This window comes from Pantherophis guttatus, chromosome 13, assembly GCF_059756535.1.
Source record: "Pantherophis guttatus breed Tessera chromosome 13, ASM5975653v1, whole genome shotgun sequence".
Lineage (NCBI taxonomy): Eukaryota > Metazoa > Chordata > Lepidosauria > Squamata > Colubridae > Pantherophis > Pantherophis guttatus.
This window is the reverse complement of record NC_142075.1, coordinates 22,095,128-22,106,540: the sequence shown is the minus strand read 5'-3', so window position 1 is coordinate 22,106,540 and position 11,413 is coordinate 22,095,128. Positions and strand designations below refer to the sequence as shown.

At 49.4% G+C, this 11,413-nt stretch overlaps 1 protein-coding gene across 1 annotated transcript; it reads left to right on the top strand.

The window, feature by feature from the left end:
• The first annotated feature begins 1,384 nt into the window (after nt 1-1,384).
• Nucleotides 1,385-9,731, top strand: CYP1A2 (cytochrome P450 family 1 subfamily A member 2). The gene is made up of 6 exons (XM_034409553.3): nt 1,385-2,469; nt 3,894-4,020; nt 5,702-5,791; nt 6,724-6,847; nt 7,020-7,106; nt 9,219-9,731. Exons 1-6 carry the CDS (start codon nt 1,447-1,449, stop codon nt 9,520-9,522), a joined length of 1,755 nt encoding a protein of 584 aa, XP_034265444.2. The 5' UTR covers nt 1,385-1,446; the 3' UTR covers nt 9,523-9,731.
• Nucleotides 9,732-11,413: the final 1,682 nt, after the last annotated feature.

Below are 11,413 nucleotides of genomic sequence, written 5' to 3'. Positions count from 1 at the left end.
AAGCACTGTGAACCATCTTGGGCCTTGTTTTGTTTTATTTATTGACTTATTAAATTTATTTGTTTGCTTTTGGCTCAGGAATAAGGGCGTACGGATTGTGCAAACCCAACCAGCTGGAGTTTATTAAATAAGCCAGGTTTAAACACTGGTTGAATGCAAAAGAGAACCCCAGCCTCCTTCAGTACCAGCAAAATCTGGGACGATCTTGGTAATCAAGAAGCACATTACCTGGTTTTAGCCCAGCGCCGTGGGATGCAATATTTTCCTTGGATTTTCTCCAGCTGAACTTGGAGGGTTTGTGGGTTAAATAATCATTTCCCAGATAGGAGAACACGGGACAACCTTCTCATAAGGTAGCCAGCGGCTGGCAAGAGAAAGAGCTAAAGACATTTGGACAACAACTTTTACTTGTAGACTGTGTTGGCCTCATCCCTAGTTCTTATTCTTCCTGATTTTACCAGGTATTTATTATGCAAAGGAGGGAGGGAGGGAGGAAGAGGAGGAAGGAAGGAAGGAAACATGAGGGAGGGAGGAAAGGAGAGAGGAAGGGAGGAAGGAAACATGAGGGAAGGAAGGAGGGAGGGAAGAAGGAAGGAAACATGAGGGAGGGAGGAAGGAGGGAGGAAGAAAACATGAGGGAGGGAGGGAAGGAAGGAGGGAGGGAAGAAGGAAGGAAACGTGAAGGAGGGAGGAAGGAGGGAGGGAGGAAACATGAGGGAGGGAGGGAGGGAGGGAAGGAGGGAGGGAGGAAGGAAGGAAGGAAGGAAACAAACATGATGGAGGGAGGGGGAGGGACGAAGGAAATATGAGGGAGGGAGGAAACATGGGAAGGGAGGGGGAGGGAGGAGTGTAAGAAGGAAGGACAGAAGGAAGGAAAGGAAGGAAGGAAGAGTAGGAAGGAAGGAAGGAAACATGAGGGAGGGAGGAAAGGAGGGAGGGAGGAAGGAAACATGAAGGAAGGAGGGAAGGAGGGAGGAAGGAAACATGAGGGAGGGGGAAGGAGGAAGGAAGGAAATATGAGGGAGGGAGGAAACATGATGAAGGGAGGGAGGGGGAGGGAGGAGTGAAAGAAGGAAGGACGGAAGGAAGGAAGGAAAGAAGGAAGGAAGAGGAGGAAGGAAGGAAGGAAGGAAGGAAGGAAGGAAGGAAACATGAGAGAGAGGAAAGGAGGGAGGGAGGAAGGAAACATGAGGGAGGGAGGAAGGGAGGGAAGGAGGGAGGGAGGAAGGAAGGAAACATGAAGGAGGGAGGGAAGGAGGGAGGGAGGAAATATGAGGGAGGGAGGAAACATGAGGAAGGGAGAAAGGAGGAGGGAGGAGTGAAAGAAGGAAAGACGGAAGGAAGGAAGGAAGGAAAAAGAAAAATCAACAGGGAGAGCCAGATTTGCTTAACAATCATGTGATTCATTTAAGAACTGCAGTGATTTGCTTAACAGCTGTGGCAAACATGATTATAAAATTGGGCAGGACTCACTTAACAACCGCCTTGCTTAGCAACGAAAATTCTGAGCCCAGTTCTGGTCATAAATCAAGGACTCCCTCTACTGATTTTTGCCTTCCTATTTGTACCGCCTGTCCTATCTTTCCTCTCATTTCAGTAAAAGGTTTTGAAGACAAACCTTTATCCAGCTTTGCCATGTGGCTCCGGGGGATCCTGGCATCGATTTCGGCTACCGAGGTCCTGATTGGCCTGGCAGTTTTCTGCCTGCTCTTCCTTGTCCTCCAGACCTTCCAAAAACAGATCCCGCAGGGCTCCAGAAGAATCCCTGGACCACGGGGCTATCCCTTGATTGGCAACATACTGGAGCTGGGGACCAATGTCCATCTCAGTTTGAGTCAAATGAGCAAGACCTACGGAGATGTCATGATGATCCACATCGGGACAAGGCCAGTCTTGGTGCTGAGTGGTCTGGAGACCATCAAGGAAGCCCTCGTGAGAAACGGAGAAGACTTCAAGGGACGTCCAGACCTTTACATCTTCCGCCATGTGACCGATGGGCAGAGTATGGCTTTCGGCACGGATTCTGGACCGGTGTGGCAAGCTCGTCGCAAGCTGGCTCAACACGCCCTGAAAACCTTCGCTTCTTCACCCAGCCTCACCTCCTTCTCCACCTGCCTCTTGGAAGACCACGTCTCCAAGGAGGCCCACCATCTGATGGCCAAGCTCCAGGAGGTCATGCTTGCTAAGAACCGCCTGGATCCCTATCTGTACTTGATGGTCGCCGTGGCCAATGTGGTTTTGGCCATGTGTTTCGGCAAGCGTTACGACTACGATGACGAAGAACTGCTCCACATTGTGGCCAACAGCGAACGGTTTGTGGAAGGCACAGGCTCGGGAAGTCTAGCCACCTTCATCCCTGTTCTTCAGTATCTTCCCAACAGCAAGGTGAAAAAGTTTAAGAACTACAATCAGGAATTCAATCGCTTCCTGAAGAAGAGCGTGCAAGAGCATTACGAGAGCTTCAGGAAGGTAAGACATTGTTGGGAGAAATATCCAGGTCCAGGTCCAAGCCGAGAGAAAGACGCTGGAAATAAAATGGAGGCTGGAGGCTGATTGTTCTGACCTAGGCCCCCTGAGTCAGTAAAACACACGAGTAGTCCCAAAAACCTCTTTTATTTTAACAGCTGTGAATTCATTCACAAAGATGAGTCCCAAATAGAGTCCTTCGGGATAAGGCTGATAATCACCCACCTTCATCTCCCTTGAAACGCTGCCAAAGACCTAATGGGCAAAGCCACACGGAGTCCAGAATCAAACAGAGCTTCAGGCTTTAAACTGCACAGAATGAACAACGTTGCTTCCTGCAAAGGCCCACGTCTCTTTTTAAGTCTTATGGGAGGGGCCAATCATCTCCAGGCCTTACTCCCGAGTCGTACCTTTTGTTTGAACTGTTCTTGCCTTCTGGCAGCTCTGTGCATGTGCGCACTGGGAAGAGGCTCCCCCTGTTCCTCTGCCTCGCTGAGGTCTGACTCTGGAGGTTCCGGAGGCAGCACGTACCTCCCAGATGGCCCTTTCTCTGCCTCCGATGCAGAGCCCTCGTCCGAGCCTTCCCCAGACTCCAGGACTGGCCCGTGTTCCTCCCCAGCCTCCTCACTGTCCGACTCTGCTGCCAGCTCCGCAGGCTGCTGGCGGACGACAACACTGATTGGAAAGAAAGGTTCACTTTATTGATGAAGCAGAACCATCAATCACATGTGATTCTGGGACAGCTGACAAAATCATGTTGAGAGTGAGTGGGTGGGTTTTTATACCTTCCGGATTCGTATGGGGTCATGTAGAGGTCATGGCTGGCTCTATAGGCACAAGGGAAAATGCAAATTCTAGGTGTTTGCCTGAGCTAATCTTGTCAACCTTTGGCTTGTTGCTTATCTGAGGTTTCTGTCTGACCCAGTCTTTTCTGAACGGATTACCAAATCTGCATTTCTAAAAACTGGCCTCCTCAGTTTTTGCTTGGGGTAGGGAAACTGGGGCTGGTTTCTGCCTCCCTTAAGATTTTTTCCCCTCCATTTCTCATGTAGGGGAAATGTTAAAAAGGCATTTGGGATTTTTAACATTTCCCAAAGTATTTCATTCTTCTAGGAGAGGGGGGCGGCTTCCTACAACATGATATTTTCACTCTTTCAGGTCTACAAATTTTGACATTTTTGGTATTTGATAACTTCATCTCTCCCCACCCTCTCTTATCATGAAATCTATTTGCTATTTTCCTAATACAAAATCCGGCCTAAATCTGATGGAACATCAATGGGACTCAAATGAAAACAGTTGTCTTCAATTTCTCTCAAGCTGGGCTTCCTAAAAAAACAAAAAAGGCTGACAGTTCTTGAAGTCGCCTCTATAATAAGTGGTATTATTGTAAAGTCAGCACAACTTTCCTTGATGTTTCCTTTCAGGATCACATCCGCGATATCACCGATTCGCTGATCGAGGAAAGCCAAAAACAGAAAGCAGACGCCAAATTGAAAACTCAGGTCCCCACTGAAAAAATTGTGAATCTGGTCAATGATATTTTTGGGGCAGGTAAGGTCTTCTTCACCTGAGGGTCTAATCAAAAGCGAACCCCGGGGGAGAAGGGCAGGTAGTCCTCGATTTACAACAGTTCATTGAGTGACCGATCAAAGTTACAACGGCCCTGGAAAAAGTGATTTATTTTTCACACATTGCAGCATCCCTACGAGCACGTCATCAAAATTCAGACGCTTGGCAACTGGTTCATACTTACGACCGTTGCTGTGTCCTGGGGGTCATTCAATCTCCATTTTTATAAACGTAATAAACGCTTATTACTCTGGGTCTCCTTCTATGGGCTGAGATCAGGTGGTGGGCTGCTGGGGGTTTGCAGGGGTTCGGGAGAACCTCTAGCTAAGATTCTGTGCAGTTTGGAGAACCCCCAAATCCCACTCCTGGCTCGCCCACCCCACCCCACCCCTCCAAGGAGTCCCCACGCGGCCTGTTTTGGATGCAGGTAAGTGCAGGGTGCGCATGGAGGCTCGGGGAGGGGTCTACCGGAAATTCAGGAAGGCTGGAAATGGGCCCAATTCCAGCCTCCAGAGGACCTCCGGAGCCTGGGGAGGCCATTTTTGCCCTCCCGGAGGCTCAAAGAAAGCCTCCGGAGCCTGGGGAGGACAAAAACACCCCTCCCTTGGTGCAGGAGGCTGACTAGGCCACTCCCACCATGGCCACGCCCACCCAACAACCAGGCAGAGAACCCCCTGCTAAAATTTTTGAAGCCCACCTCTGGCTGAGATACCTTTTACATACCACTTGTCCAATCTGTGGCTCCTGTCTCCCAAGGCCGTTCCCACAGGCCTTTATTTTTTCACCAGCTTCTGAATGGTTATTGGGAGATAGCAGGCTCCATCAAAGTCCTTAATTACACATATTCCTTACCTTGTTCTGGATTTGATGGATCTTGAGCAATTTCACTCTTCTGTCCCCCGAGAAAAGGAATTTGTGGAAGCATCTGGCCAAAGTCCTCCTGGAGGTGAGACCCCGTGTAAGTCAGGAGGCGAGTGTTGTGACCCAGGCCCAAGTAGGTAATATTAGACGCAAACAGTTCCAAAACAAACAGACTTTATTAGAACAGTTGAGAATTAACTCATTCTCAGCGTAGTCCAAACTAAATTAAAACAAATTCTTCATAACACAAATTCTTCAGGCTAATCACCAACCTGGGTATAATTAGGCAAACTGCCAAAGGCTTCTCTTGGCAAAAGTTCAGGAGCAGAAGACGCCGATCAGAGGTAAGTGCAGCAAGACAAGTCTATCAACGTTGTTTTCCGTCAAAGAGCCCAAGAGCCATTGCTGCTCTTTTAAGCCTTATGGGAAGGGCCAATCATCTCCAGGCCTTACTACCGAGTCGTCCCTTTTGTTTTAACTGTTCGTGCCTTCTGGCAGCTCTGCGCATGCGTGCACTAGGAACAGGCTCCTCCTGTTCCTCTGTCTCTCTACTGTCAGCCTCTGGAGGCTCCGGAGGCTGCACATCACGCCCCGATGGCCCTGGCCTCATCTCTGCCTCCGATGCAGAGCCCTCATCCGGGCCTTCCCCAGCCTCCAGGACTGGCCCCTGTTCTTCCTCAGCCTCATCGCTGTCCGACTCCGCTGCCAGCTCCGCAGGCTGCTGATGGACCACAACAGCGAGATGGAGTTATTTCGGTCCCGCCGTGTCCTCTTTTTGTGTATGTGTGTGTGTGTGTTACAGGTTTCAGCACAGTATCCACCGGCTTGTCCTGGTCCCTTATGTATCTCATCACTTATCCCAAAATTCAGAAAAAGATCCAGGAAGAAATAGGTGGGTTATTTTTCTTCCTCTGCCAGGGTAACTAATCTGGAACTAGGAGTTATTTTTTTCTTATGCATTTATTTATTTATTTGAACGTATTCGTCCCGCAACTCCAGTTCACGGAACAAAATAAAAGGCTGGGTTTGCACACTTATGCTCAGCATTTGGGGGAACCAAAACAACCCAACTTAAATCACATGTACAGACGGTGTTGTGACCCAGCTCCCCAAACACGACAAACCCTCTGACGTGAACTCAAAAGATTCCTTTATCAGGAGCGCCGGCAGCCCCGGCAAAAAGTTTCTCTTTCAACGCAGGTTAAGAAGTCCGGCTGGCCAGAAGATGAATAGTTGTCTGCCACATCTATTCATCTTCACCCCCTGCTTTTTATCCCCAGAGCTAGGAGTGGGGCTTCGCTAGCAGCGGTGGCTCTTCTGTCCCAAGGACCGGCCCATAGATTTCCACTGCTCTCCTCTCCTCTGCCTTCTGTGCATCCGTGCGTCAGGCACTGGACCCAGCTGTTCCTCCTCTTCCTCCTCAGCCACCTCCAGACCTGGGGGCTGTTGACTCTCCATCTGAGGGCTGACGGACGGCCCAGGATCCGCCTCTGTCTCTCTCTCTCTGCCAGCTCCATTCCCTCTTTCCCCTCGGAGCTCTCAGATTGCCTTGATGCTGACTCCCACGCCTCCTCCTCCTCTGATTCAGCTGCTGGAGGGGCTGGTGGCCAGCAGGCCACAGCACACGGCCTTTGTCAGCCCTACAATTTTTGTGTGGGACGTTTTCTCTTGGCTCAAGCCCCTCTTATCTGACCATTGCTTTAGCAAATGGCACTTCATCCCAACCTTCAAGGTCACTCCCCATGCCCTCTACATCCTTAGAGATAAAGTCTTCTCACGAAAGAAGGGAGATCTTTGATTTTTTTTTGACTCCCTGCTTTGCAGATGTCACCATCGGCAGAGAACGGAAGCCGCGATTATCCGATCGCTCCCTGCTCCCTTACACGGAAGCTTTCATCCTGGAAGTGTTCAGGCACTCTACCTTCATACCGTTCACACTTCCCCATTGGTAAGTCCCAAATTCCGAAGAGAAATTTGTCCCTGAACCTGGTCTGATCCGTCAAGTCAATGGTGGAATTCAATTTTTTTTTTATTACCGGTTCTGTGGGCGTGGCTTGGTGGGCGGATTCTTTGTTGGCTTTGAAAAATATATTTTTTTTATTTTCTTGTTTTCTTTTCAGCACCACGAGAGATACCACCTTCAAGGGCTACTTCATTCCTAAGGACCTCTGCGTCTTTATCAACCAGTGGCAAGTCAACCATGACGAGTAAGTAGCGAGTTCTCATGGAATAACGGAAATAACAAAACAACAGAATTGGGAGGGACCTTGGAGGTCTTCTAGTCCAACCCCCTGCTCAAGCAGGAGACCCTAGACCATTTCAGACAAGTGACTGTCCACTCTCTTCTTAAAAGCCTCCACTGATGAAGCACCAACAACTTCTGGTGGCAAGCTGTTCCATTGGTTAACTCTCCTCCCTGTTAGGAAGTTTCTCCTTAATTCCAGGTTGCTTCTCTCCTTGATTGGTTTCCACCCATTGCTTCTTGTCCTGTTATTCTGGAGGTTGGGGAATTGTAGGACAGCCCAGAAGGCCAGCTTCAGCACCCCACTAAGAACATAGAACCGTGATGGCAAACCTATGGCACGCGTGCCACAGGTGGCACGTGGAGCCATATGGATGGGCACACGAGCTCAGCTCCGGTGTGCATGCGCACGCTGGCCAGCTGATTTTCAGGCCTTCTGGCCCCACCGGAAGTCGGGAAAAGGGCTGTTTCTGGTCTCCGGAGGACTTCTGGGGCGATAGGGAAGGCTGTTTTTGCCCTCCCCAGCCTCCTAGAAAGGCTCTGGAGCCTGGGGAGGGTGAAAAACAGGCCTACCAGGCCCACCGTGCCATCACATGCCAAAAGCGTGGGGAGCGTGGGGGGAGGGGTCGTGTGCACATGCGTGGGGTGCGGGGTGGGTGGGGGCAGGCGCGCACGACCCCCGCGCTCCCCCTGCTTTTGGCACGCGATGGCAAAAAGGTTAGCCATCACTGGTATAGGGTCTCCTGCTAGAGCAGAAGGTTGGACTAGAAGACTCTGTTTGTCAGGTTACGATGTCATCTCAAATAAATTGCATTCCCAAACAATTAATCTTTGCTGAAATCTTCCATTTATTGAGTACAACAATCTGGTCCCGACTTCGTCGTAGCCGATACTAACCCTCTGACCCCAAACCCTTCCCTTTCCGTTCCCCAATTCTCAGCGTCTCATTGGCCATCTTCCAAGTCAGTCTCCCCAGCTCCTGACTTCAACCCACAGGAATGTCCCCCCTCCCATCCCATCTCCTAGGGGATATTATCTACAGAGAAAATAAGTAGGTGAAAAGTCAAGCCTCTTCTTCTCCTCTTTATGGCAGCATTAGAATGCTGACACTGTTATTCTATGTCACTGATGGCTAACCTTTTCCGGACCGAGTGCCCAAAGCGTGCGCCCGAACCCCCAAAATGCAATACGTGTGTGGCCCCCATGCATGTGCCTCACCCCCACACATATGCGTGTGGCCCCTGCACACACCCTGGGTGATCTGTCCCCGTCCACACACACACACAAACACAGCCAGCCGAGGGTTAAGGAAACACTTTGGAACACACCCAGTTCTTTATCTCCAACTTGGCAGCGATAGACACACCGTCTGCCAAGTGCCTTTATTTTCACAGAAAAACAGAAAGATAAATACTCAGCTTCCAAATGTCCAACAACAATAAATATTCCTCCCAGCAGTTCCGAACGAGGCTTTAGTGACTATCCAAGGTTAGTTTTGTTCGTCACAAGGATCACTGACCACCACCCTCTATTATATAGTCTCTGGGGTGTGGTCCAGTGACTCAGTTCTAATCCCTAGCACGCCTCCTGAGCTGCTGCAATCGTTTATCACGCCTTCGGAGGCGTGTGTCCAGGAATGATGTCTCTCCTTCGCTTTCATCTGAGCCACCTGTCTCCCTGCTAATCTCCTCTCCCTCGGCCGGCACCTGAGACAGTGCCAGAGGGGAGGGGCCTGGAGAGGGAGGCCTGGCTGACTCCTCTTCCTCATGCTTGGAGCTTTCTTCCTCCGATGGGACAGGCTCAGAGGGCGGGGCCACAACACTGGGCATGCACACATTCCCTGCACACGCCCCACCCCCATGCATGCTTGCATGCTCTCCCACATGCGTCCCCCCCCCTGCGTATGCGTGGCAGAGCCCGACGACCAAAGGGCAGTCCCGTCTCTTCTCGAAAGCTTCCAGTGATGAAGCTCCCACAACTTCTGAAGGCAGCTTCCGTTCCATGGGTTGATTGTTCTCACTGTCAGAAAAAAATTCTCCTTATTCCCAACCCTTCATTCCATGCATCCTCTTTGTAGAAATCTTTGGAAAGACCCCTCTGCCTTCATTCCCGAACGTTTTCTCAGCGCCAACGGGAAAGAAATCAACACGGATGAACGGGAGAAAGTCCTGATATTCGGCATGGGGAAACGGCGATGCATCGGCGAGCCCATCGCTCGATGGGAACTCTTCCTTTTCTTGGCCACTTTGCTACAAGACTTGGAGTTCAGCGTTCCTGACGGGGTGACGGTAAACATGACCCCTCTCTACGGCCTCTCCCTGAGGCACGAGCGATGCGAGCACGTCCAAGTGAAACCGCGTTTTCCTAATAAGATGGACTAATTGCAAAAAGGACTAATTGCCCGCCAGCCTGTCCCAAGAATCTCAATCTTTTTCGGCATATTTTTGTAGTTCTATTTGGGGAAAAGCATCGTATGAGCCAGTGGTGAAATCTAAAATTTGTTACTACCGGTTCTGTGGGCGTGGCTTGGTGAGGGGGAGGAGTAATGTGACTGGGTAGGCGTGGCCAATTTTTTTTTTTTTACTTTTAAAACCATTTTTTCTACCACTTCTTCAGTGAAGAGGTTGTAAAAAAAATGCTTTCAAAAGGCTCTGACGATCCCAGCTGAGTTGCCTGATGGGCAGAGGCTTTTTTTTTTTTTTTTTACTTTTAAAAGCATTTTTTGGCCGAAAAGGTTGTAGAAAAAATGCTTTTAAAAGTAAAAAAAAAAAAAAAAGCCTCTGATGATTGTGCGGGTCAGCTGGGCATGGGGAGGGGGGGGGCAGGGATTTTTGCTATCGGTTCTCCGAACCACCCGCCTCCATCGCTACCGGATCAGGTGATCCAGTCTGAACCGGGAGCATTTCAGCCCTGGTATGAGCCTACCCAAAGTTGATGATGATGATGATAATCATGTAATATAATATATGATTATATAACATATATAATCATATATAATCATCTTCCTTCCTTCCTTCCTTCCTTCCTTCCTTCCTTCCTTCCTTCCTTCCTTCCTTCCTTCTCAGAATAGACCATGAAGGAGTCTTCTAGTCCAGTCATCCTATATCATTTCAGACAAGTGGCTGCCCAGTCTCTCTTCTTAAAAACCTCCAGTGATGGGAGCATCTACAACTTCTGGTGGCAAGCTGTTCCACTGGTTAATTGTCCTCACTGTTAGGAAGTTTTTCTTCAATTCCAGGTTGCTTCCCTTCCTTGATTAGTTTCCATCCATTAGTTCCTTGTCCTGCCTTCTTTAATTTCCTAACTTCGAAGAAAAACATTCTCCGGTATCTTTGCCCGGATGGGTTTGAAGCAATGCCAAACCTGCTATTATTTTCCTTTCCATTGGGGTTGATTCAACAGCCAGGCTTTCTAAGGTGTGTGGGACTTTGCACGGATGCACGAGAGTACAACACACACACACACACACACAGAGAGAAACTGAAGGGCTGGTTGAGTAATGACCCTGGCGTTGGTCCAAGTAAAAATGGCAGGCTGTTATTATTACCTGAGTGGTAGATCCCTTCTTATATAACTGCCTGGCTGCCAACAAAGGGGGAAAAAAAAATAGAAGGAAACTTGATAGGTTCACGAGGATTTGAGAGGTTCAAGAGTTTATCTGCAAGAGAGGGATAATCAGAACTCAGGAGAGGACTTTTATTAAAGCTTTTTTAATAAAAAAAAAAAAAATCCACACTTCTCTTTAAGGCAGACTAAGGTGTGTGTTTTTGTGGCTTTTTTTTGGGATGTGTGTGTGTGTATTCCAGATGGGCTGGATGGCACTTTCCAATTGTCCCATCTTAAGGTGGCTATTGGCCCTCCTGCTTAGAAGGGCCCACAGAAGCATCCTGGGAAATCAAGAGAGGCTGCTGCAAATTTGGCAACTTTAAAAACTGGCTGGTGGACTTCCACTCCCAGAATTCCCCAGCCAGCGATGCCGGCAACCGTGCTGGCTGGGGAATTCTGGGGATTGAAGTCCACAAGTTGCCAAGTTTGGAGAGCCCCCTGTGCGCCAGGCATCTTGCTTTGAAGTCTGAGAAGCAATGAAATCAGACGTGGTTTCCAAAGAAAAGTCTGCAATCTACTTTTTTGCCTGCTCCCTTGTGCTTGGGACGCCTTCACGTCACGGTCTCCCTTGTGCTCTTCAAAGAGGTCAAACGGTCACAAATCAGACCCACCCCTGCCTTCTCAGTTCTGCCGGCACCCCCCCAAGAGTGCCAACTGGAAAAATCA